This window comes from Lepidochelys kempii, chromosome 1 (assembly GCF_965140265.1).
Source record: "Lepidochelys kempii isolate rLepKem1 chromosome 1, rLepKem1.hap2, whole genome shotgun sequence".
Taxonomy (NCBI): Eukaryota; Metazoa; Chordata; order Testudines; family Cheloniidae; genus Lepidochelys; species Lepidochelys kempii.
This window is the reverse complement of record NC_133256.1, coordinates 629,416-655,891: the sequence shown is the minus strand read 5'-3', so window position 1 is coordinate 655,891 and position 26,476 is coordinate 629,416. Positions and strand designations below refer to the sequence as shown.

The following is a 26,476-nucleotide window of genomic DNA, read 5'->3' as shown; positions in this document are numbered from 1 at the left end:
ATGGTCTAAATTTTGGACTAGATGACCTCCTGAGGTCCCTTCCAACCCTGATATTCTATGAAATGTGGATAAATTAGAGAGAGGCCAGTGGAGGTCAATGAAAATGGTTAGGGGCTGGGGCACATGCCTTATGAAGAGAGGCTGAAGAAACTGGAATTATTTAGTTTGCAGAAGAGAAGAATCATAGAATCATAGAATATCAGGGTTGGAAGGGACCCCTGAAGGTCATCTAGTTCAACCCCCCGCTCGAAGCAGGACCAATTCCCAGTTAAATCATCCCAGCCAGGGCTTTGTCAAGCCTGACCTTAAAAACCTCTAAGGAAGGAGATTCTACCAACTCCCTAGGTAACGCATTCCAATGTTTCACCACCCTCTTAGTGAAAAAGTTTTTCCTAATACCCAATCTAAACCTCCCCCACTGCAACTTGAGACCATTACTCCTTGTTCTGTCATCTGCTACCATTGAGAACAGTCTAGAGCCATCCTCTTTGGAACCCCCTTTCAGGTAGTTGAAAGCAGCTATCAAATCCCCCCTCATTCTTCTCTTCTGCAGGCTAAACAATCCCAGCTCCCTCAGCCTCTCCTCATAAGTCATGTGTTCTAGACCCCTAATCATTTTTGTTGCCCTTTGCTGGACTCTCTCCAATTTATCCACATCCTTCTTGTAGTGTGGGGCCCAAAACTGGACACAGGACTCCAGATGAGGCCTCACCAATGTCGAATAGAGGGGAACAATCACGTCCCTCAATCTGCTCGCTATGCCCCTACTTATACATCCCAAAATGCCATTGGCCTTCTTGGCAACAAGGGCACACTGCTGACTCATATCCAGCTTCTCGTCCACTGTCACCCCTAGGTCCTTTTCCGCAGAACTGCTGCCTAGCCATTCGGTCCCTAGTCTGTAGTGGTGCATTGGATTCTTCCATCCTAAGTGCAGGACCCTGCACTTATCCTTATTGAACCTCATCAGATTTCTTTTGGCCCAATCCTCCAATTTGTCTAGGTCCTTCTGTATCCTATCCCTCCCCTCCAGCGTATCTACCACTCCTCCCAGTTTAGTATCATCCGCAAATTTGCTGAGAATGCAATCTACACCATCCTCCAGATCATTTATGAAGATATTGAACAAAACCGGCCCCAGGACCGACCCTTGGGGCACTCCACTTGATACCGGCTGCCAACTAGACATGGAGACGTTGATCACTACCCGTTGAGCCCGACAATCTAGCCAGCTTTCTACCCACCTTATAGTGCATTCATCCAGCCCATACTTCCTTAACTTGCTGACAGGAATACTGTGGGAGACCGTGTCAAAAGCTTTGATAAAGTCAAGAAACAATACATCCACTGCTTTCCCTTCATCCACAGAACCAGTAATCTCATCATAAAAGGCAATTAGATTAGTCAGGCATGACCTTCCCTTGGTGAATCCATGCTGGCTGTTCCTGATCACTTTCCTCTCATGCAAGTGCTTCAGGATTGATTCTTTGAGGACCTGCTCCATGATTTTTCCAGGGACTGAGGTGAGGCTGACTGGCCTGCAGTTCCCAGGATCCTCCTTCTTCCCTTTTTTAAAGATTGGCACTACATTAGCCTTTTTCCAGTCATCCGGGACTTCCCCGGTTCGCCACGAGTTTTCAAAGATAATGGCCAATGGCTCTGCAATCACAGCCGCCAATTCCTTCAGCACTCTCGGATGCAACGCGTACGGCCCCATGGACTTGTGCACGTCCAGCCTTTCTAAATAGTCCCTAACCACCTCTATCTCCACAGAGGGCTGGCCATCTCTTCCCCATTTTGTGATGCCCAGCGCAGCAGTCTGGGAGCTGACTGTCCAGTGGCTGGAAGCTGAAGTGAGACAAATTCCACCTAGAAATAAGGGTCAAATGTTAAAAACTGTCAGTGAATAACATTTGGAACACACTGCGAAGGAAAGCGATGCATTTTCCAACTCCCCATACCTGCAGATCCAGACTGGATGCTTTTGTGGAAGATCTGCTTGAGGGCTTGTCTACAATGAAAATGCTAGAAAGGCACTACTCACACAGACAGCAGCGGTTCTCCCTTAGGTGATCCACCTCCCCGAGACGTGGTAGCTAAGTTGATGGAAGAATTCTTCCCTTGACCTCATGGTATCTACATCAGATGAGGTTGATATAGCTACATCTCTCAGGGGTGTGGATTTTTTTGCTCTTTGAAAACAAGAACATGCAGTTTTGGGTTGAATTAACGGAGGCAGAGCATGCAAGTCACGAGAGATGATAGCATTTCTTCACAGCAGGCGGGATAAGAGTCAATGGTTTCAAACTACAGCATAAAAGATTTAGATGAAATCTCATGAAAAACTTCCTAACTGAAAGAAAAAGAGGAAAATTGAACAAACACTTCACAAGGTCGTAGAAGCTCCTTTGCTGGAGATTTCCAAAGAAGGCTGGATAGTTATCTGTCTGGGGTGGTTTAGACACAACAAATCCTGCATATAGGCAGGGGGTTAGACTAGATGACACTTGTTGTCCCTTCTCACCCTGTTACTCTATGATTTTACAGTGTAAAATCCTAGTGTAGACCAGGTCTTAGTCAAACACAAGTCATTGGGCTCAATCATTGGGATCAGTATCGGGACAACTGAGTGAAATTTAATGGCCTATATTATACAGGAGGTCAAACTGGATGATATAAAGGTCCCTTCTGACCTTCAATCCTATGAATCAATCGATAAAGAAAGCGTATCACCATTTATATTTCTTCTGTCTCACAACACACGAACATGGGAACATTCAATTCCACTCAAAGTCTGAACATATAACACAGAGAAATGAAAATTATTTTCATAATCTATATTTGGCTTGTAGAATTCCTTGACACAGACAGTATTGGAGCAAAGAGCTTAGCTGTGTGGAGAAAAAATTCAGTGGACCCAGGCAGGCCTAAACCTCCCCAGTAGGCCTAAAACTTTGGTCAAGCTAGCTGGATATAAAGCATAAATAGAAAATTGAGTAAATTTTTATTGTAAGGCAGCTGCAGCAGCACAGCTTAAAAAACATTAACCCCCAAAACAACCTGTTAATAACAAAAAAAAAAAAGCTTGTTAACCACAAAGAAAACAGGAAAAGCTTGTTTTGCTATATTCCAAATAAGGAAATTAAAATAAAAGTATGTGTAATTTGTCTATGGTTTTAAGCTTTAAAAAGCTGTGTGTGCTTTGCATTGGGGGGGGAAGCTACTTAAAGCTGTTACCCCCCTGCACTTGTAATCAATAAAGGAGACTCAGGCTTGGTTTTAATCCAAACACAATGCATGGTTAATTTTTCCACCACAAATCTTGGTGCCATGACTCGGATAGCCGGCGACCCCTGAAAGCAGAAGGACCATGAGCCGTTCCCCACCACACCCTGGGCCCACCCATAAAGGTAAGAGACCTTTTGAAATCTGATTTGGTTTCCCCAGGAAGAGCCATTAAGGGTGGCTGGGCAGGTCGTGAATAGACCTGGTTCTGTGTGCCAGTGTAAAAGTGAAGGTCGGTAGACCGGTGTAAGTGTAAGTCACAGGAAGATGCCCAATGCTCCCTGCAAAGCCGTGGGCTCATGACTGGCAAGGGGACTGTCTGGGTCTAGGAGTGTGTAATCCCATCCCTTCTGTCCTCCGACGGTCTGTTTCCATACCCTCTTTCTTCCCCTCTCTCTGGTTCCCACCTGAAGGCAGTGTAAAAAGCCACTGACTGGTCTGATCAGCTCTCCTGAAGCGACAGAGTATGCGGCGCCAGCCAATACTCTTTGCTAAAGGGGGGATGTAAGACAGTTGTGGAGGCGGTAAACAAACCTTCCCTGTGTGAATGTAACAAGTGAATTGAGTTAAGTACTGGGGGCTGGGAGATCAAAGGGGATTCCCCTCTCGCCAGGTACAAATGGGGGCCGGTGAGTCAAAAGGGATCACAGTCTGGCCAAAAGGCACACACTAGTTCACTTGCAAGTTTCTGAAAAAATTGGAATTGGTATACCAGGGATAGGAATAATTTAAAGTTATGGTTTCCCTTAGAGGGAAAGCTTCAACCTTGGCAAGATTGTGTGCCTCAAAAGTGTGCTTCTGGCCAATGTCAATGTGAGGCATATTTCTATTGGCATTAAAATACCCCAGAAAACAAAACAACAAAAACCTGGCACCGTAAATGGCAAATGAGGAGTCTCAAGGACTCCCAGGAGAAACTTAAAACACAATTTAAAAAAATAATTAAAAAAAAATTGTCAAAAAATTTAAATCCACCTAAGCCGGCAAAAAATATTAAGCAACAGAAGCCCCTTACATTCCCCCCTCAGTGACTCCCCATACAAAGAAAATGTTCCCCTTGCACCAATTCCCAAGCACCGGTGCTTCGGGTCATGAGACCTCGGTGTCTGCACATGCACCTTGGTCTCCTACGGAACTGTATAATTCACTTACAAATTTTCCAAATAATAAAAAAGGACCCTGTTAAATTCAAAAAGAAATTGCAAATTGTTATAAACTGTTATAACCCTACATGGGCAGATTTAAACCAGCTTCTACAAGGGGTCATGCCTAGGGAAACACTGAGTTGCCTTTTTAGAGAAGCTCAGCGGTCCAAGCAAAATCCAGGCCATAACTGGAAAAAGTTAAATAAAATCAGAAAAAAAGCTGTTAAATAAAATTCTCACTGTCTGCCCAAATAAAGCTGACTGGAGCAAAAATTAGCACCTGTAAACAAAGTAAAAATAAAAATTTAAATAAAACCCAACACTATCACTGCCCTGGTTGATCCACAAGCGGTAGGGGTGGGCAATACTCTTATTCCCCACCCCGTCTCTTCACCTCTGCCTGTTTCTGTCAGTCCTTTGTTTGACCGTCATGTTTTCCTCCTAAGCCCTTGTTCACTTGCTAACCATTTGGGAAAAAAGACTTGCTGTGTAAATTAAATTGTATAATCTGCTGTACCCCAAATGGTGTGTATCTGGACGTGCCTGATCCCACTCACAATGAGGTCCTGGCAGTTTACAGGAGAAGACAGACCCCAGCCCTTCCTTTTTGCAACAGGAACTGCTGGCTAAGGTCTCTCCCTCCTTGTAAGCTTTGTGAGCCGATCATGCCAACCAGGTTGAGTGCATTGGGTCGGCCCAACCAGTTAAGATTTGCCTAAACCCAGCAAGATCCCTTCCCGCGATGCAGCAGTACCCTCTATCAAAACAGGCCAAGGGAAAATCCAACCTGTTCTTACCTCCTGCATTCAGCAAGGAGTCATTATTCCTACGGTCAGTGAGTGTAACTCCCCCATTTTACCACGCTGTTAATGCTGCTGTACTCCCTACCTTTCCCATTGTCCCTAGCCCTGCTACCATCCTTTCCTACAATGCACCAGTGCTGAGGGGTTGTTTCCGCCTCAAATAAGAAAAAGGTTGAATTAAGTCCAAACATAAAAGAATTAAGGTTATTGTTAAATAAGATGCATCTCGATATGAGGAATAAATGTGTGTGTATGTAACTAGGTGTGTATAAATAAATAAAAGGGGGGTTTAGTCAAAGAGTCTCCCTCCTTGCTAAATTAGTAGTGAAACAATGCCTGTGCCCATGAAAAAAACAAAACAAAACAAACTTTTGCCGGACAAAAAGAACTAGTGTGCTTTAATTTTGGTATTTAGCATTTAATCCTTAAGGTGACTTAATGCTTTACAAGATTTAAAACGTTTTAAATAAAAACCAAAGTTGTGACTGCGGCAGGGCAGTCAAAGCCAGGAAAAGGAAAAAAAAATCTGTTTTGCTAACAAATAGCAGATAGAAGCTGTAGTCGGTGCCCCACACTAAGTCATAGAATCATAGAATATCAGGGTTGGAAGGGACCTCAGGAGGTCATCTAGTCCAATCCCCTGCTCAAAGCAGGACCAATCCCCAATTAAATCATCCCAGCCAGAGCTATAGAATCATAGAAAAGCTAGCATAGAAAAGTCTTAAGGTGGCTCTGTGTAATCAACAATCGCTTTGCCAAAGGGGAGTCAAAATGGGTTGTGTTTTCCTTTTCAAATCAATATGTGTTTAAAAGCAAAAGTTAGAAGTTAATTGTGTCCTTTTAAGACAAAGTCTTTAAGCGGCTAATACCTTTAAATCCAAAAGCAAGCCAAAAATTGAGTGCTCTGTGTATATTTAAAAATTATAGTTGATTAGTAAGAAAACTAGGGATAATGCCCAGATCTGCATAGATTCATGGGTTCATAGATACATGCCCAGGAGGGATGGGTGGGTAAAGAGTAGACAGACAGATCTGGAGAAGATGCCTGAGGGGAGACACAAGCACTCTCTGCAGACACACGGGGCTGTTGCTAAGCGATCAGAGATCAGTCGTTCTCATCTGTAACGATCATCAGACTGTGCAGCACCTTTCATTGAAGCATCTTTAAAACACCTAGCAAAGGAAAGTCACTACAAACATATCCTCATTGTACTGGTAGGTGAACTGCAGCACGGGGCGATCTGAGTTGGCCAAGGTCACCCAGAGAATGACAGAGAGAACCCAGAAGTCCTGACTTTTAGCTGTAACCACTCTGTCTCAATCAGTAACCTAGGGAATGACAAGAGGGAAATGGACTCACTGTCTAGCAGGGCCTGTTGGTTGGGTGGATGCGACAGACTTCCCCGGGGTTCAGCCTGGGACTGGGGTACCCCTGAGCCCTCTGGCACATGAACCTAGGTCTCCTGTCATATTGTGAGGGTGTGACAAGCTCAAATCCTCTCCAGGTTTTGCACTTACAAGGCCATACACAGACAGCAACACACCAAGCTACTGTTAGATGAATGCTTTCACTAGCCACTCATGAACCAATAATAGAGAAGCTCCAGCCCGTTCCCCCCAACTCCCCAGCCTAGGACTTCCCTAGCACTGTACTGTCTTGCTGTGGTTAAAAGCCTGACCATTGTAAGTTTATTACCCAGTCCACCCTTCCATGTGGAGAAGACAATGACTCAGCCTCTGTTCCTGAGCAGAATTCCCTTTTGCACTTCAAACAACACACTGTTTTAACTGAGTTGCGTGGGGAGCGAGGACAAATGATGATGTTGCTTCCAACTTTTATAGCTTCTGCCATGTGGAGGGAACTTCATTTTTCAAAGCAAAAGCCAGCAGCACAGTTAGTGCAAAAGTTCAGGCACAAGATGGAGTCCAGTGTCACATGAGCTGGTCACATGCCCTTGCATGCTTCAATGAGTCATAGCAGGGGCCATTACCCATATTCTGGCTAGAACGTGCACAGGAAAGTCCTTCAGGTTCGGATAAACTTCTTCTAAGGCCTATCATGGTTCTTAATGGTCCGTCACCATGAATGGTTCATCCACAATGTGCTGGCAAGACTGATTTATGCAGTAAACAAAGTTTTATTTCAAGTTTTACATAGAAATTGTTTTTTCTTTGTTTGATAATTTTACTTAAAGACAGTTTGAGTTGATATGTGTCGTATTTTAAATTGTTTCTGACCTGGTTTCATTATTTTTTTGTGCCCAAGTTACAGTTATTTATAATGTTTTGTTTTAATAGGTAAGTTTGAGTTTAGTTTTAATATAATATTTTGATTTACTGTAACAATTTCTGGGTTTTGTGTTGAAAAGAGTTTGTAACTTAGCCCTGGTCTACTCGGGGGGAGGGGGAGAATCGATCTAAAATACACAAATTCAGCTACGAGAATAGCGTAGCTGAAGTCGATGTACTGAGATCGACTTACCCGGGCCTCTTCACAGCAGTGAGCCAACTGCTGCCACTCCCCCATCAACTCTGCCTGTGCCTCTCACGGCGGTGAAGTACAGGAGTCAATGGGAGAGCGCTCAGGGATCAATTTATCGCGTCTAGACTGGACACAATAAATAGACCCCCGATAGATCGATCACTACCCACCGTACCCTTAGTTTGAATGGCAGCATTTAAACAAAAGTATAAGATTAGTGTTGTTACACTTTGCTTTTTTTTTTTTTTGGTTACTGGGCTGATTGGTACTGGCTTTTTTGAGCAATTATTGTTTTGGGGTTTTGTGCCTATGGAGAAATATGTTTTTTGGTACAGTTTTATCGGAATTGAATGGTAGCGTTCATTTATTGTTGGGGGTTTTTTGGTAAGATTTTAATTTTATATATGGAGGTACTGAGTTTATTTACAATAATATGTGGCCCAGTTCATTGATTACATCAATTGTGTTTGGGTTCAGCATAAAATAGAAGCACAACTTGTTTTTCAATTTTTTAAGGTTTTTTTTTTTATTTTTCTTAAAATAGTTTTTTGGCTTTTGTTTAGATTTTTTCAATTTCACAGATACCTGCAAGTGGATTTGATTTAAATGCTTTTTGCAATGCTTGCAGATAGGTTTTTAATTTGATTCCATTTAGCTGTGAGTAGCATAAGGGACCATCAATCAAAGGATGGTCCCGCCCCCTTACCTGTGAGGCACCGCCCACCTCTCTCTCTAAGATCTGCCCCCAGAATATTACTTCCAGGGTCAAGATGGACACATGATTAGAAGTAGAGGGTATCATGTGACCCATCTAAGAACTCCTCCCATCACCCTCTACCAATCAGAATGGGTTTTGCCCCACTAATGACATCCCAAGAGCACATTTGACCAATCCAGGGGAATTCTGGGGTGGGGTGATCCATCCAGAACTGAGTCATGTTACCCCTCTAAGAACTCCTTCCACTGCCCTCTTCCAATCTGGATGCGTTTCAGCCTCAGAGGACCTCCCTGAGATCAGATTTGACCAAATAGCACAGGTTCTGGGGTGGGGTGACCCACCAAGAAGAGGGTTGTGTGAACCCTCTAAAAGCTCCTCCTGCCATCCTCTACCAATCAGAGCACAGCACAGTCCCTGGAAGTCCCAGCACCACATGGAAGAGGCCATCTTATTCCAAACCACGTTTTAGAGATCGTGGAAATGACGAGAGGAAACATGGACTCTTTCACCCACCCTGTGAGAACTTTGGACTTTTCTTTACTTCCAGTGGCCATCAACCACCCACGGAGAAAGCACTACACGAGAGACAGTTCTAAGGACGAGTATGGTGTGGCCAAGGAGAGCCCTTTGGCCCAGCCATTGATGGATACGCTGGAACCTGACACCAAAACCCAACCACATGTGAGGAAGACCGAGGAGCGTGATGGCCTCTCATCATCCCTCCCTGCCCCCCAGAGGAGGAAGGCATCTACGGCTTGTGGGAGTCACTGGTGGACAAGGTGAATGGAGAATATGGTTCTAATTGGGGACTTCAACCACCCTGAGATCTGCTGGGAGAGCAATACAGTAATGCACAGAAAATTCAAGAAGTTTTTGGAGTGTTGGGGACAACTTCCTGGTACAAGTGCTGGAGAAACCAACTAATGGCCATGCTCCTCTTGATCTGCTGCTTACAAACAGGAAAGAATTGCTAGGGGAAGCAGAAGTCAATGGCAACCCAGGCAGCAGTGACTATGAGATGGTTGAGTTCAGGATCCTGAAAAAAGAAAGACAGGAGAGTAGCAAAATATGGACCCTGGAGATCAGAAAACAGACTTAGACTCCCTCAGGGAACTGATGGGCAGGGTCTCCTGGGAGGCTAATATGAGGGGGAAAGGAGTACAGGAGAGCTGGCTGTATTTTAATGAAGACTTATTGAGAGCGCAGAAACAGACCATCCCAATGTGCAGAAAGAATAGCAAATATGGCAGGTGATCATCTCGGCTTAACAGTGAAATCTTCAGTGAGCTTAAACTCGAAAAGGAAGGCTACAAGAAGTGGAAATTTGGACAGATGACTAGAGAAAACTATAAAAATATTGTTTGAGCATGCAGGGGTGTAATCAGGAAGGCCAAGGCACAATTGGAGTTGCAGTTAGCAAGGGATGTGAGGGTAACAAGAAGGGTTTCTATAGGTATGTTAGGAACAAGAAAAAGGTCAGGGAAAGTGTGGGACCCTTACTGTATGGGGGAGGCAATATAGGGACAGATGATGTGGAAAAAGCTGAAGTATTCAAACCTTTTTTTGCCTGGATCCTCACAGAAAAGGTCAGTTCCCAGACTGCTGCACTGGGCAACACAATATGAGGAGGAGGTGAGCAGTCCTCAGTGGTGAAAAACAGGTTAAGGACAATTTAGAAAAGCTGGACATGCACAAATCCATGGGTCCTGATCTAATGCATCAGAGGGTGCTGAGGGAATTGGTTGATGTGATTGCAGAGCCGTTGGCCATTATCTTTGAAAACTCATGGTGATCCGGGGAGTTCACGGATGATTGGAAAAAGGCAAATACAGTGGCCATATTTTAAAAAGGGAAGAAGGAGAATCCAGGCAACTACAGACGTGGTCAGCCTTACCTCAGTCCCTGGAAAAATCATGGACAAGGTCCTCAAGGAAACCATTTTAAAGCACTTGGAGGAGAGGAAGGTGATCAGGAACAGTCAACATGCATTCACCAAGGGCAACTTATGCCTGACCAACCTGATTGCCTTCTATGATGAGATAACTGACTCTGTGGATATGGGGAAAGCTTTCGATACGGTCTCCCACTGTATTCTTGCCAGCAAGTTAAAAAAGTATGGCTTGGACAAATGAATTATAAGGTGGCTAGAAAGCTGGCTAGATTGTTGGGCTCAACATGTAGTGATCAACAGCTCGATGTCAAGCAGAGTGCCCCAGGGGTCGATCCTGGGGGTGGTTTTGTTCAACATCTTTATTAATGATGTGGATGATGGGATGAATTTGACCCTCAGCACGTTTTCAGATGACACTAAGCTGGGGGGAGAGGTAGTTAGCCCGGATGGCAGAGATAGGTTCCAGAGTGACCTAGACAAATTGGAGGCCTGGGCCAAAATAAATCTGATCAGATTCAACAAGGACAGGTGCAGAGTCTTGCACTTAGGACGGAAGAATCCCAGGCACTGCTACAGGCTGGGAACCGACTGGCTAAGCAGCAGTTCTGCAGAAAAGGACCTGGGAATTACAGTGGATGAGAAGCTGGATATGAGTCAACAGTGTGCCCTTGGTGCCAAGAAGGTTAACAGCATATTGGGCTGTATTAGTAGGAGCGTTGCCAGCAGATTCAGAGAGTGAGTATTCCTCTCTCTTTGGCACTGGTGAGGACACATCTGGAGTACTGTGTCTAGTGTTGGGCTCCCCACTACAGTAAGGATGTGGACAAATTGGAGAGACTCCAGAGGAGGGCAACAACAATTGTCAGGGGCTGGGACACATGATTTACAAGGAGAGGCTGAGGGAGCTGGGCTTGTTTAGTCCACAGAAGAGAAGAGTGAGGGGGGATTTGACAGCAGCCTTCAACTACCTGAAGCAGGGTTCCAAAGAAGATGGATCTTGGCTGTGCTCAGTGATAGCAGATGACAGAACAAGGAGCAATGGTCTCAAGTTGCAGTGGGGGAGGTCTAGATTGGATATTAGGAAGAAGGAGCAGGTTGACCCAGAGGCGGATGTGAGTACGGGCTTCTTTATTGCGATACTTGTTCCCCTCAACCCAATTGTCGAGTAAGCACTGGCTTAGCTACAGCACTGTCTTTTTATCTGAGTTAGTATGTAAATACCTATATCTGTTACAACATCCCAAAAAACATTTTAAGTTATAAAAACACCCATATTATTCGTATACCCACCCCATCTATTGCTCACAGCATTACGAATGTTATACGGGCATTTTTACCTTGAAAATAAATTTATTTGCAGTAATTTGTTGCCACACGTTCCCTTAATCAGCAGTTCTCAGGGGAGGGAGGAAGGGGCCATGATCCAGGGCTCACTTATGTAGCTGAGAAAGGAAGGGAGGGGGAGAGAACACTTCTTTTACACAAAGGGTGTTCATTAGACAGCTACATTTATTATGCAGCTGCAATGTTTATCAATTCTCAGCAAGCAACAGGGAATGGAAAAAGATGACAACTTATTTATCAAACAAAGAAACCCTGCTTGCCTGTGTCTTATCCCCAAATGCCATCTGAGCACAACAGTGGCTTCCCAGGTCTTTACTTAACCCTAACATATCCCGACAGCTATTTCACTAGGAGGGTGGTGAAGCACTGGAATGGGTTACCTACGGAAGTGGTGGAATCTCCATCCTTAGAGGTTTTTAAGGCCTGGCTTGACCAAACCCTGGCTGGGATGGTTTAGTTGGTGTTGGTCCTGCTTTGAGCAGGGGATTGGACTAGATGACCTCCTGAGGTTTCTTCCAATCCCAATCTTCTATGATTCTAAGGCTAATTCCCCAGTCTGGCACTTTGATTACAGAAGGTGGGGACCCACAAGGATTCTAAAAATTAATACTGGCAGATCACAGGTCCAGATAATACCAGAGGCGTGGGTGGGGGGTGAGTTAAAAAGGAAAGGGCGAGATGGCACAAAATGCATGGAGAAGGAGTGGGAGAGAGAGAGATGGGATGAAATCTACTAGAAAAGGGACTCCTTGTTTCTTCCATTCTGGGGTGCACTTTCCAAGGGAGAGACAAATCCCCTCCCTGATGCCAAACCGGGACTGACTGGCTCAAGGCATCCCTGCTGTATCAGTCCATAAACCAGAGCACTCTGGGAAACACCAAGGGCAGAGGCAAGTTGGCCACATTTGGCTGAAGAGAACCTGTTGTGGACACCATCCAGAAGGTTTGGGATGGGCCAGCGCCACTCCCGTTCCAGTCACATTCTCCTATCGTCTGTGTAGCAGCTCCAGGTTTGCTGTTACAGTCCTTTTCAAGCTCCCATGACTGGCCACCCACCAGGAAGCTGTGTTTGGTTCCCACACACTGTCCCCATGTGCTGTTGAGTCGGAGCAGCGTTCAGGCACTACTCTGGCTCTGGGTTTCTAGGCCCACTCTTGGGGTGAAGCTTCCATACTAGCACCTCCCTCTAGGAGAGGAGACCTGCAAACGAAGCGCAAGGTCCTGAGACTAGTTTTGGACCATCCTCTGCAGACTCTCCAATTGCTTCAGCACACTCTTCTCAGACGTCCCCTTGGGCACACTCTTTTTCCAGTTTCTCTCTTTCAGGGCACATGATCATTAAAGTAATCAAACCCAGGCTTCGCAAAAGGGGTTGCTAAAACAATTCCTCTACTTTAGACAGCACAAGTGATATTAAGTGTTTGTGGGTCCCTCCCTTGGTGCTACCTGGAACTGGGGTATAGTTCAGACTTCTGTCTCACCAATATGGGTCCCTCTTCAATTGTGATGTTGTGACAACCTGGAAAACCCTTGTGACATTGCACTCCATATATTTTATGGAAATATGCTTATGAGTGTGACTATGATGTAACTGGAATATGCTTTATGCAAAAGATCTCTTGTAAGGTATCATAAAAAGCTTATCACCTGCTGAATATATTCCTCCTATTTGTATGCATGTATCACTCTTGTGTCTGAGACTAGAAATATGAATTATAACTCTGAGATCCTGTTGTAATTATGCAAAGTGTGGGCCATTAATGGCAGTTTAGAATCTTGATGGCTCCCATTGACTAGGACAATTGATTGTAAATGGTTTATTCACCTGCAAACCTTCCTGTGTACGTGTGGGCCAGCCCATGGTGAATGGAGACTAGGGGTCTTACAGTGACATGTGACCATGTCACCTGATAATGAAATCCTTCTTAAACCTGGTACTTTTCCATTTGGAAGGAGGGGGTGGGGACCCAGAGAAATAAAAGATTCCCGCCTTATGCCAAAGCTTTAAAAGCAGGTGGAGCAGGACAAAGGAGGCTGTCATTCATGAGAAAACCCCTGCTTACCACCTGAGATGTCTGCTGAAACTAACAAGGACTGTACCAGGGGAAAGGATTGGGCCCAGACTAGGAAGGAGTCTAGTCTGTGAAAGAAGCTTATTGTAACATCTCTGAGAGTGAGATATTACCTGTAATCATGACAGGTTTCAGAGTAACAGCCGTGTTAGTCTGTATTCGCAAAAAGAAAAGGAGTACTTGTGGCACCTTAGAGACATCTGATGAAGTGAGCTGTAGCTCACGAAAGCTCATGCTCAAATAAATTGGTTAGTCTCTAAGGTGCCACAAGTACTCCTTTTCTTTTTACCTGTAATCAGTTTCTTAATGTATTAGACTTAGACTTGTGTGTTGTTCCTTTATTTTGCTTGGTGAGTTACTTTGTTCTGTCCCTTATGACTTGAAACCACTTAAATCCCATTTTTGTACTTAATAAAATCACTTTTGTTTATTAATAAACCCAGAGTAAGTGATTAATACCTGGGGGAGCAAACAGCTGTGCATATTTCTCTATCAGTGATATAGAGGATGGACAATTTACAAATTTACCCTGTATAAGCATGATACAGAGTAAAAAGGATTTATTTGGGGTTTGGATCCCATTGGGAACTGGGCGTCGGAGATAGGTGACCTGCTCAGCTGTTTTCAGTTAAGTCTGCAGCTTTGGGAGCATGGACTAGACCCTGGGTCTGTGTTTGCAGCAGGCTAGCGTGTCTGGCTCAACAAGTCGGGGTTCTGGAAATCCCAAGCTGGCAGGGAAAACAGGCTCAGAGGTAATTTCAGCACATCCAGTGACAGCCCCAAGGGTACCAACCCTCCAAGCTTTCACTCACACCAACATTCACAGGCAGGGACCACATCTAGATTTTTTTGTGAATGCTTTGGCCAACCACTCATGAACCCAACATAGGGAAATTCCAGCCAAAATACCCCCAGCTTCCCAGCCTAGGATGCTAGAGCTCTTACACCCATTCAAGTCAAAAGTCAAAAGCCTGACCAGTATTCCTTTATTACCCATTTCACCCCTCCCCTGATGTGAAGAGGACCATGTACAATCGTTTGTTAAATGAGCTGAGGTTTTCCCAAACTTGCAGCAAACCACATTGATTTAGTTAAAAAATAGAAAACAGGTGTATTGACAGAGAAAGGTAGATTTTAAATGACTATAAGTAATAGCTATCAGATCAAAGATGGTTACCTAAGAAATAAAGAAAATCACAGTCTAAGTCTCATACATTAAATAGGATTTGAATCAAGCAATGTCTCACCATGTTAGATAGTACAAACAGTTCATCAAGCTTCCATACACAGGCTAGAAACACTTTCAACTTGGGACCAGTACTTCTCATGGTTCAGTCTTTGTTCCTCAGGTGTTTCCAGGTGTTCATGTGTGGGGAGTAAGGTCACTTGTTGATGTCACTGCCCTCTTTTCTAGTTTCTTCCATATGGTGGGAATCCCTTTGTTCCAAGACAACTTCCCAGCACAGTTTTTGGAATAGCACAAGTACCAAAAAGGTGTTCAGTCTCACGTGGTTTAGTCACATGCATTTGCATTCTTCGCTGAGTTATAGCAGCCATTATCCATTAGCTGACTCAAGCATTCCCAGGAAGACTCACCAGGTGGAGGATAAAATTCTCCTATGGCCTATTTTTCCCTTAATAGCCCATTACCTTGAATAGACCCTTCACAATTGGCTGTCTAGACTGGAAGCCTCTTGCCTTGCAGGTGTCACCCAGGTGCAACTACATTTGGAATACAGATACATAGTCAATATTAATAACTCCAAATACAAAAATGATACATGTATATATATATTCATATTCATCAAATCAGAACATTTTGTAAAAGATTCATCCAAAATTATATCATAATCATACCACTAAGATGAATAGGGCATGCAGAGTGTCACACACAGGTCTAGGTAAAAACAATATGACACCTGCACACCATTCCTTGCCTGTGACCTCACCACAGTGGAGCATTCTTTGGGATTTGGTCAGAGCTCTCTAGTGTGTCATGCAACTCCTGGCTTCTCCTCCTGCTGGAGTCTGGCTCTCTGCTGCAGCCATAGACCCTGCAGACAAAAAGTCCCCTCTCCCACCCTTGTGCTGTTAACAGAGTTTCCTCCCATCTGGATTTTACGTGGACAGTCTGGTTTTTGGCTTCTGTGTCCAGGTGCCATTTAGGGTTGCCAAGTACCAGGTTTTCAATGGGAAAGTGAAGTGGAAAAGGGAATCTGGCATTACAGCAGGGCTGGGGGAGGTGTCAGGTCATTCACCCCATCAGTCTCTGCTCAGCTGAGGCCCCTCCTATCTTCAGGCAGGCTCCTTCTGAGGCTGCAGCAGCTTCCACCCCAGAGCAGAGGGAGTTCAGCTGATCAAGGGCACCATTTAGGGGACATGGGGGGTCTCCAGCCCAACCTGAGGTTTGCACCTGAGGTCTCCTCACAGCGCACGCCCTAGAGCCAAATGGAGCTCTTAAATGCAACTCAGCTTGAGAGTGATATGTGATGAGTGCAATGCTTCTCCCAGCTTTCATCTGTGGTGCAGGGAATTTGTTCAGAAACAGAGGCAGGGTGATTAAATAACAAAAGGCTTGTCACTAAATGAAATTAGGGATCATTAGATGAGATTGAAAACATTGCTAGGCAATTCAGTTAAAAGATAGGAAACAAAGGGTAGGGCTAAATGGTGAAAATGGAGATAGGTAAACAGCAGTGTCCCCCATGGGTCTGTCCTTGGACCTGTCCTATTAAACACATTCATAAATGATCTGGAAAAGGGGTAAACAGTGAGGTGGCAAAATTTGCAGATGATACAAAAGTACTCAAGATAGTTATGTCCCAGGCAGACTGCGAAGAGTTACAAAGGAGTCTCACAAAACTGGGTGACTGGGCAACAAAATGGCAAATCCCAACTATACATATAAAAGCATGGGGTCTAAATTAATTGTTAGCACTCAAGAAAGAGATCTTGGAGTCATTGTGGATAGTTCTCTGAAAACATTCACTCAATGTGCAGTGGCAGTCAAAAAAGCAAACAGAATGTTGGGAATCATTAAGAAAGGGACAGATAATAAGACGGAAAATATCATATTGCCTCTATATAAATCCATGATACGTCCATATCTTGAATACTGCATGCAGGTGTGGCTGCCCCACAATGAAAAAAGATATATTGGAATTGGAAAAGGTTCAGAAAAGTGGAAAAAATGATTAGTGGTATCGAATGGCTTCTGTATGAGGAGGAATGAATAAGCCTGGGACATTTCAGCTTGGAAAAGATTCAACTGTTAGGATATAGACATTCAGGCCTGCCTGTAAAGGCCTAGACTCTAAGAATGGAGGTGTATGTTTTTCATTTAGCTAGTAATAGAGGTACACAAGAAAGAATCTGTGTAAGGGCCTTCTCTCCCTGTGACAGTCTGGGGCCCTGTGCTTAGGCTCAGGCCTTTGGCTAAGCAGCAGAGGCAGCCACAACCTGGGAAGCGAACGGTCACATCCTCACATTCCAAACTAGTCAATCTGGGGCTGTCAGGAAAGGGATCCAATCTATCACCTCCAGAGAAAGGGAAGAGCCTAGAAGATGTAAAGGAAAATTTAGGTTGATAGTTTTCTGTCTGGTAAGAACTCACTTATCAATAGACACAGCAGGGAAATGCTTATGTCTTCATAGATATAGTTGTGAAATCCTCACTTCTGTATTGTTTTGTCATTAGAGTTCCCACTTTGCTATACTTTATTTGCATGGTCTCTGTCTGGTTCTGTGATTTTTTCTGTCTGCTGTATAATTAATTTTGCTGGGTGTAAACTAACTAAGGTGGTGGGATATAATTGGTTAGCTAATCATGTTACAATAAGTTAGGATTCGTTACTTAAATTTCAGTAGAATGATTGGTTAAGGTATAGCTAAGAATATTACTATATAAATTAGGGGCAAAAAGGAAGTAAGTTGGGATTTGAAAATAAGGAAAAAGGAACTTGCATTTAAGCTTGCTGGAAGTTCACCCCAATAAACGTCGAATTGTTTGCACCTTCAGACTTTGTTGCTCTCTGTTCATGCGAGAAGGACCAGGGAAGTGGGAGAGTAAAGGAATAAGCTCTCTAATGACTAAGGTGGGAAATGATGGAGGTCTATAAAATCATGACTGACGTGGAGAAAGTAAATATGGAAGTCTTATTTACTCTTCTGATAACACAAGAACTAGGGGTCACCAAATGCAATTAATAGGCAGCTGGTTTAAAACAAACAAAAGGAGGTATTTGTTCACACATTGTACAGTCAACCTCTGGAACTCGTTATCACAGGATGTTGTTAAGGCCAAGACTATAACAAGGTTCAAAGAAGAGCTATTTAAATTCATTATAATTATGTAAATTATGTTCAGTAAGTGATTCAAAAAGAGGGCTTTGCACGGAGCTCGGTCTGAGAGCCAGAACACCAGGAGAAAACTTTAGGTCTCTATATGAGTAAAGAGCCGAAGCAGCCTGTCCCGGATCTGTTTGGTCCTCATACCATAGATGATGGGGTTTAGCATGGGGGGCACCAGGAGGTACACGTTGGCACTGAGAACATGGAAATGCAGGGCCACATTGTGGCCAAACCGGTGTGTGAGGATGGAGAAGAGAGCTGGGATGTAAAAGGTTAAGATGACACAGAGGTGGGAGCTGCAGGTCCCAAAAGTTTTGAGCTGGGCGTCCTTTGTGGGGAGGCCTAAGACAGCCCTGAGGATCTGAATATAGGACACGGTGATAAAAGCCACATCCAGACCAGTGATGAAGAATGCCAAAGAGAGGCCATAGTAATTACTGGCACTGATGTCAGTACAGGCCAACTTGACCACAGCTATGTGCTCGCAATAAGTGTGGGGAATGATGCTGGTTCTGTAATAGGGGCACCGACGCACCAGGAAGGGATTGGGCAGTACGAGTATGCTGCTGCGCAGGAGCACGGCAAAACCAATCTTGGTCACCACGGGGTTTGTCAGGATGGTGGAATGTCTCAGGGGATGGCAGATGGCCACGTAGCGATCAAAAGCCATGGCTGCCAAGATCCCAGATTCCACTGCTGAGAAGCAGTGAATGAAGTACATCTGGGTGAGGCAGGCACTGAAATCGATCTCCCTGGAATTGAACCAGAAGATGCTCAGCATTTTGGGCAGGATGGACGTGGACAGGGCCAGGTCGGTGACGGCCAGCATGCAGAGGAAATAGCACATGGACCCATGGAGGATTGGCGTCATCTTCACGATGCACAGAATGGAAAAGTTTCCCAAGACAGCTATCACGTACATGGAGCAGAAGGGGATGGAGATCCAGATATGGGCCACCTCCAGGCCAGGAATTCCCAGCAGGATGAAGGTGGAGGGGTTGGTGTAGTCAGTTGTGTTGGAATCTGACATGGAGTGGGGGAGAAGGTGTCCAACTCTGAGGTAGAACGGCGTCTCCTTCATGTACTATACGTTCCCCTGACTTCCTGTATGTACCCTGGCTCTAGGGTGATGGTCACAGTACAAATGCCTGGATGGAGAGACAATGTGAATATGAGACTCTACATGCACTACTGGAGGCTGTTCTCATGGGAGAAGCAGATTGGTCGCTCTTCACACACTGAAAATGACATTTTGGTTATTCAGAGAAAATAATTATGAAAAAATGACCCTACTTATGCAAATTCCATATTTTATGGTGCTTCATGTGTCAGTAATTCTTACACATCATGGTGTGGGAAATGATAATAGGCACCAGCAGGAAACACTGGGGTGGATATTCCTTATTCCTCATTTTTCCTTAATGCAATGAAGCCCAGGCTAGAGAGTCCATGCTGTCAGGAGTTCTCCAAGATATGTGCTGGGGGGAACAACCCAACTAGAGCACACCTCAGGGAAAAGACCTGGGCATGACTGATAGCAGCTCCATGGAAACACCTGCTCATTCACAGCAGTGGTGACAACAAAGACAATGTTTGGATGCCTGAGGAATGGGATGGAGAATAACCTGCTGTGGATGTGAGCTCAGTTATGGTCACCGAGTCTCTATAAAGGATATAGTAGATAGAAAGGGGATTTCTAAGAAATTCTGTGAGAATGGGGGAGGCTGCCCTATGCATAAAGACTGAAAAGGCTGGGACTGTTTCATTTAGAGAAGAGATAAATAATGGGGTATATGATAGATGAGAGGAAAACAAACAATGGAACTGATGACATTCAAATGGGCAGACAGAGAACAGTTCCCAACCAATAATATCTAGAGAGAGAAAAATTGATGGGGAGGAAAATTTCAGACAGAAAAATGGGAATGACACTTGGGAGTACTTTAAGATGAGTATATTAAATAGCTAAAAAGTCACGATACCACAATCATGGATATGGACAAATCCGGCTAAAAATCCGGTCCAGTGCCAAAGTGAAGGCAGCTATCGTGGGGTGGGGTGAAAGCAATATATAAAAATGGGGGAAAATCAGGACTATAGATGGCAAGAACTACAAATTGGAAGTTAAGAAAATTGATAAAGGACGTTAAAGACATCAGGGAAAAATCCATGCTTGGCAGGGCTAAGAATCACAAAAAGGAGGTTCTAAAGCATTTTAACAACAAAAGAAATCCTAGAAAAGTTTTAGGCAAGATTCTAGAGGGAAAAAGGAAACTTGTTAAAGTTGCAGAAAAGGTCGATGTATTTCATATATATTTTTATTCTGCATTTGGAAAGAAGCAGTATGAGGTACTCATATCACATGAGGTGATGAAACACTTTTCAGTCCATTAGCAATCCAGGAGGACATTTGTCATAAATATAAAGGGAAGGGTAAACCCCTTTGAAATCCCTCCTGGCCAGAGGAAGAATCCTCTCACCTGTAAAGGGTTAAGAAGCTAAAGGTAACCTCGCTGGCACCTGACCAAAATGACAAATGAGGAGACAAGATACTTTCAAAAGCTGGGAGGAGGGAGAGAAACAAAGGGTCTCTGTCTGTCTATATGCTGGTTTTGCCGGGGATAGAACAGGAATGGAGTCTTAGAACGTTTAGTGAGTAATCTAGCTAGGTATGTGTTAGATTATGATTTCTTTAAATGGCTGAGAAAAGAATTGTGCTGAATAGAATGACTATTTCTGTCTGTGTGTCTTTTTTGTAACTTAAGGTTTTGCCTAGAGGGATTCTCTATGTTTTGAATCTAATTACCCTGTAAGGTATCTACCATCCTGATTTTACAGAGGTGATTTCTTTACTTCTATTTACTTCTATTTCTATTAAAAGTCTTCTTGTTAGAAAACTGAATGCTTTTTCATTGTTCTCGGATCCAAGGGTTTGGGTCTGTGGTCACCTATGAAAATTGGTGAGGATTTTTATCAAACCTTTCCCAGGAAGTGGGGTGCAAGGGTTGGGAGGATTTTGGGTGGAAAGACATGTCCAAACTACGTTTCCCAGTAAACCCAGTTAGAGTTTGGTGGTGGCAGTGGATATTCCAAGGACAAAGGATAAAATTAATTTGTACCTTGGGGAAGTTTTAACCTAAGCTGGTAAAAGTAAGCTTAGGAGGTTTTATTGCAGGTCCCCACATCTGTACCCTAGAGTTTAGAGTGGGGGAGGAACCTTGAAAACATTAAAGAGCATCTACAGTAGAACTTTGTGGTCCGAACACCAGAGTTACGAACTGACCGATCAATCACACATCTCATTCGGAACCAGAAGTACACAATCAGGCAGCAGCTGAGCCTAAACAAACAAACAAAAAAGGTACGTACAGAACAGTACTGTGTTAAATGTTAACTATTAAAAAGATAAAGGGAAAGTTTAAAAAACTGAACTTTTATGAAACAATGGAAAAGCTGGTATGGGATTACTGCAAAAAAAGTCTAGGAATTTAATTAATGCTAATCAACAACATGGTTTATGGAGAAGTTGTCGTGTCATATAAACCTTTTTTCCTTCCTTTAATTAGAGTACACATTTGGTTGATCAAGGGAACCGGGCAGATTCAATAGACTTTGATTTCTCTGAAGCATTCAGTTAAGTAAGGGAAAACATTCAGATAAAAAATGAACACTCTACAGTTTCAGTAGAGCACACATTAAATGAAATAAAATATGGCTACCTGGCAGATCTCAGAAAGCACTCGTCAAGCGGATGTTGTCAGCAAATGCGGCTGTTTCCAGTGGGGTTCTGCAGGGATCAGTTCTTGGCCCAATGTTATTCAATATTTTCACCAGTGAACTGGAAATAAATCACACGCATGGAACGCTCAGTTTGTTGAGCAGCAAGAGAATGGTACCTGTGAATCCTGAGATGGAAGCGTCTTCCCTGGGAATGCTGCTCAGGTAGACATACCCCACTCCTCTCTCACCCCAGCATCTGCAGCAACATCCCACGCTGAGAGCCAGCAGAGGTGTGTGCACTGTTTATAATAGAGCTCTGTGCAATTCCAGGGGGGTTCGCTCAGCCTCTATGGAAGAAGCTGCATCTGAGAAAAAACAAGCTGGAGACAAGCCTGTCTGTGCTTCTGTGGTATTCATCCAGCTTTAGAAATAAACAGTAATTAAGGGACATTCCCAAAGGGAGATAAGAACTCTTGGGCTCTCCGCTGAGTCAGAGAGGAATTGGCTGCTCTGTGTATTTGTGTATATTTTTAAATTATGGTTTATTAGTTCTCCATAGGTTCTAAGGCCCTGTAAATGCCCAGGATGGCTGGGTAGATGGAAGACAGACAGATCTGGAGAAAGAAGACTTTAGGGAGACACAAACACTTTCTGCAAACACATCGGGCTGTCAGTAAGGAATCAGAGATCAGTAACTCTCATCATACTGTGCAGCAACTTTCATTGAACAATCTTCAAAACACCTAGCAAAGGAAAGTCACTATGAACATATCCCCATTATACAGAAAGGTAAACTGAGGTACGGAGTTATCTGACTTGGCCAAGGTCACACGGAGAATAACAGACAGAAACCAGGAGTCCTGACTTCCCTGATGTAACCACTGTCTCTCAGTAACTGAGCTCATAATAAAAGGGAAATGGACTCACAGGGTCTCTTCATTGTCTGGGTGTGACGGACTTCCCAGGGATGCACCCTGGAACTGAAATACCACTGAGCTCTCTGGCATACCAATCCCAGGCCCCTCTCACACTGGGAGGCTGTGACAAGCTGCAAGGTTTTACACTGACACAGCCATACACAGACAGGGACATAGCCAGGTGCAGTTACATGAATGCTTTCACTACTCATTCATGAACCAACAACAGAGAGGCTCCAGATAGTTCCCCCCAGGTCCCCAGCCTCGGACCCCACAGCTGCACCATTTGGCCTGGTCAGGAGCCTGAGCACTGTAAGTTTATTACCCAGTCTGCCCCTCCCTCAGTTTGGAGAGGACAATGCACCAGCCCCTGTTCCTGAGAAGATTTCCCCATTTCATTTCAAAGAACATACTGTTTTAGGTAGAACAGATTTATTAAGTACAGGAAAATAGATTTTAAGTGATTGTAAGTAATAATTGTACAGATCAAAGTTACCTAAGAAATGATCTAAGTTCTATACACTGGACAGGATTTGAATCACGCAGTGTCTCACCATGATGGTACAAACAGTTCATCAGTCTTCCATATTGTTGTATCAACCAGGCAAGGTACTAACAAGCTTCAACAGGACTTTATTTTCAAAGTGGAAACCTCTTTACCAAGCTGCTGCTCCTTCTGTAGCTTTCTCCCAGCCTCTCAACTCGTCCCCCATCCTTCCTGTTTCCTGTCCTTTCAGACTCCCAACAGCCAGTGCTCCCGATTCTAATAATTATAAGCAACATCTAAACACCACATTTCGTCCTCCCTTAAGAAACCCTCCCAATTAAAATAAACATTATTGTTCTAACCACAGGAACAAATATGAAACAAGACACTATACTGTTGGCAGTTATTACACTGAAAACACTGTAGATACTACATATATAGTTCCTAGTCCAGATAGGTGGTTGTCTGGGTCTGACAGGCCATCTCTCAAGCTCCGGTTCCAGTGCAATGTCTTGTTGTGTTGGTACTATGGTGAAGTCATCCAATGCAGACTGGGTGTCAGCATAATCTCCTCTTGGTGCATAGGCAGGTGGAAGATAAGAGGCATTCCATACCCACCCATCAGAAAGTCGATAGGTGAAAGGTCCCTTCTTCGCTACGATTTTAAGAGGAGCTATGAATGTATGGTCCCCTTCACATAAAATTCCAGGTTTTTGTATTCTAGTGAAGGAACCACACTCAAACTTTGGTTCCTTAGCACCCCGCCGCTTGTCTGTGAAAGCCTTAGACTTTGCTTGTTTCTGTTCAACTGTTTTTCTCACATCATCCTCGTTTGGGGCATCAGGTCTTGCCTTTAAAATCCAGCAATGTTCAGTTTAGTATTCATCTGTTTCTCATGCAGTAACTCTGCGGGTGATCTTTGCGTTGTGGCATGTCATGTAGCCCGGTATGCTTGCAAGAAATCAGTAGTGAAGGGTACCCACAATGGCCCTTCCAGTTTATCCATTTGCAAACTCTCTTTCAACTATCTGTTAAACTGTTTGATTTCCCCATTGGCTTGAGGGTAATATAGGGATGAACTTCTTTGGAAAATGTCCCTCTGTGCTAGAAAAATTTCAAACTCCAGAGAAGTAAATTGACTACCATTATCTGAAACCAGTTCTTTGGTGTTACCTTCCCTGCTAAAAGCTGAAGAGAGGAACTTAATTACTGTAGCAGAAGAGATTTGCAATGGAAATGCTACCTCAGGCCATTTACTGAAATAGTCTATTAAAGTGATGGCATAACGGCAGTCAATTCGAGAGTATCAAAGGTTCCTACAATGTCAATTGCCACTTTTTCCCATGCAGATTCAGGAAGAGGAACAGGCTGTAATGGAGGGGGTACATGTCACTGCTGTCTTATCATGCATTTGGCAAGTGACAGAGGATTTTATCAGTGCTTCAGTTAGAGAGTCCATCCCTGGCCACCAATACAGATCCCATAGTCGTTGTTTGGTTCGGACAATTCCTTGATGAGTATCGTGTGCCAGGTGTATGAGTTTTGACTAATTCTTCTGGCACAAGGAGCCGGTGTATACCTCGTAGCACACAGCCATCAAACAAAGAAAGTTCGTCCCGAACTCTAAAATAAGGCAGCAAAACTGGGTCAAGGTTTTTAGGGTGACTGGGCCATCTCTTTGTCAGAAATTCCCATAGTTTTTGTTGAATTGGACATGCTGAACAAGCAGCTTGAGATTGTCCTCTTGTAACTGCAGTGAGAGTGCTTGTAATAAGCGCAACCACGACATCCTCATCCTCCAGTGGACCACCTGGTGAAGTCAAAGGCAGGCGAGAAAGGCAATCAGCAACCACATTTTGGTTTCAAAGCTTATATTCCACTTCATAATTGTCATAAATATAAAGGGAAGAGTAACCACCTTTCTGTATACAGTGCTATAAAATCCCTCCTGGCCAGAGGCAAAATTCTTTCACCTCTAAAGGGTTAAGAAGTTAAGGTAACCTCGCTGGCACCTGACCCAAAATGACCAATGAGGGGACAAGATACTTTCAGATCTGGAGGGGGTGACAAAGGGTTTTGTCTGTCTGTGTGATACCTTTGCCGGGAACAGATCAGGAATGCAGCCTTCCAACTCCTGTTAAGTTAGTAAGTATTCTAGCTAGAAAATGTGTTAGATTTTCTTTTGGGTTTTTTTGGCTTGTGTAAATTCGCTGTGCTGAATGGAATGTATATTTCTATTTTTGTGTCTTTTTGTAACTTAATGTTTTGCCCAGAGGGATTCTCTATGTTTTGAATCTGATTACCCTGCCAGGTATTTGCCATCCTGATTTTACAGAGGTGATTCTTTTACCTTTTCTTTAAATAAAATTCTTCTTTTAAAAACCTGATTGATTTTGTCATTGTTCTTAAGATCCAAGGGTTTGGGTCTGTGTTCACCTGTACCAATTGGTGAGGATTCTTATCAAGCCTTCCCCAGGAAAGGGGATGTAGGGTTTGGGGGGATAGTTTGGGGAAAGACGTCTCCAAGTGGTCTCTTTCCCTGTTCTTTGTTTAAATCTCTTGGTGGTGGCAGCATACTGTTCAAGGAAAAGGCAAAGTTTATATCTTTGGGAAGTTTTTAACTTAAGCTGGTAAGAATAAGCTTTGGGGGTCTTTCATGCAGGTCCCCACATCTGTACCCTAGAGTTCAGAGTGGGGAAGGAACCTTGAAACAAGGGCAAGACAGTATAGCTCTGAGGTCCTAGTTTGGGGAGCTGGGGGAACTGGCTGGAGCCTCTCTATTGTGGTTCATGAGTGGGTAGTGAAAGCATTCATGTAACTGTAGCTGGGTGTGTCCCTCTGTAGCGATGTTGAAGACTCACCGGCATGGCGCCTCCTGCTGGTCGTCTGAGAATTAGCTGTTCACCAGCCTTGGAGCTCCCTCTGCTGGCCGATGTCTCACTTGCTGCTGGCACCCATGTCCCTCCCGGACCCCGGTGCCCCTTTACCTTGGGGTGCTGCCCCCTGGCAGTGCTCCTTTAGCTCAGGGTTCTGCCCACTGCAGTAACCCACAGATCTGGGTCTCCCCTCCCAGGGGAACTCCTAACCCTCTGTCCCCACCTTTCCTCAGTGGCTACTGCCAGGCAGCACCTAGCCCTCACTCACTGGAGCAGACTGCAGTCTGCAATGGCCATTCACCACTGGCAAGGGTGGTTTCGACCAGCAGCCTCTGCCTCACCCCGGGCTGCAGCTTTGCAACACCAGTACCTGTTCAAGGCCCTGC

The 26,476-nt window shown here is 44.1% G+C and overlaps 1 protein-coding gene across 1 annotated transcript; it reads right to left on the bottom strand.

Moving 5' to 3' along the window:
- Positions 1-18,172: 18,172 nt before the first annotated feature.
- LOC140912424 (olfactory receptor 52M1-like) lies at positions 18,173-19,171 on the bottom strand. Its single transcript, XM_073346832.1, has one exon. The coding sequence runs from the start codon at positions 19,169-19,171 to the stop codon at positions 18,173-18,175; it is 999 nt and encodes a 332-aa protein (XP_073202933.1).
- Between the last annotated feature and the right edge of the window lie 7,305 nt (positions 19,172-26,476).

Coding starts and splice junctions, on each gene's coding strand:
- LOC140912424 (XM_073346832.1), bottom strand. CDS start 19,171: ATGAAGGAGACGCCGTTCTACCTCAGAGTTGGACACCTTCTCCCCCAC.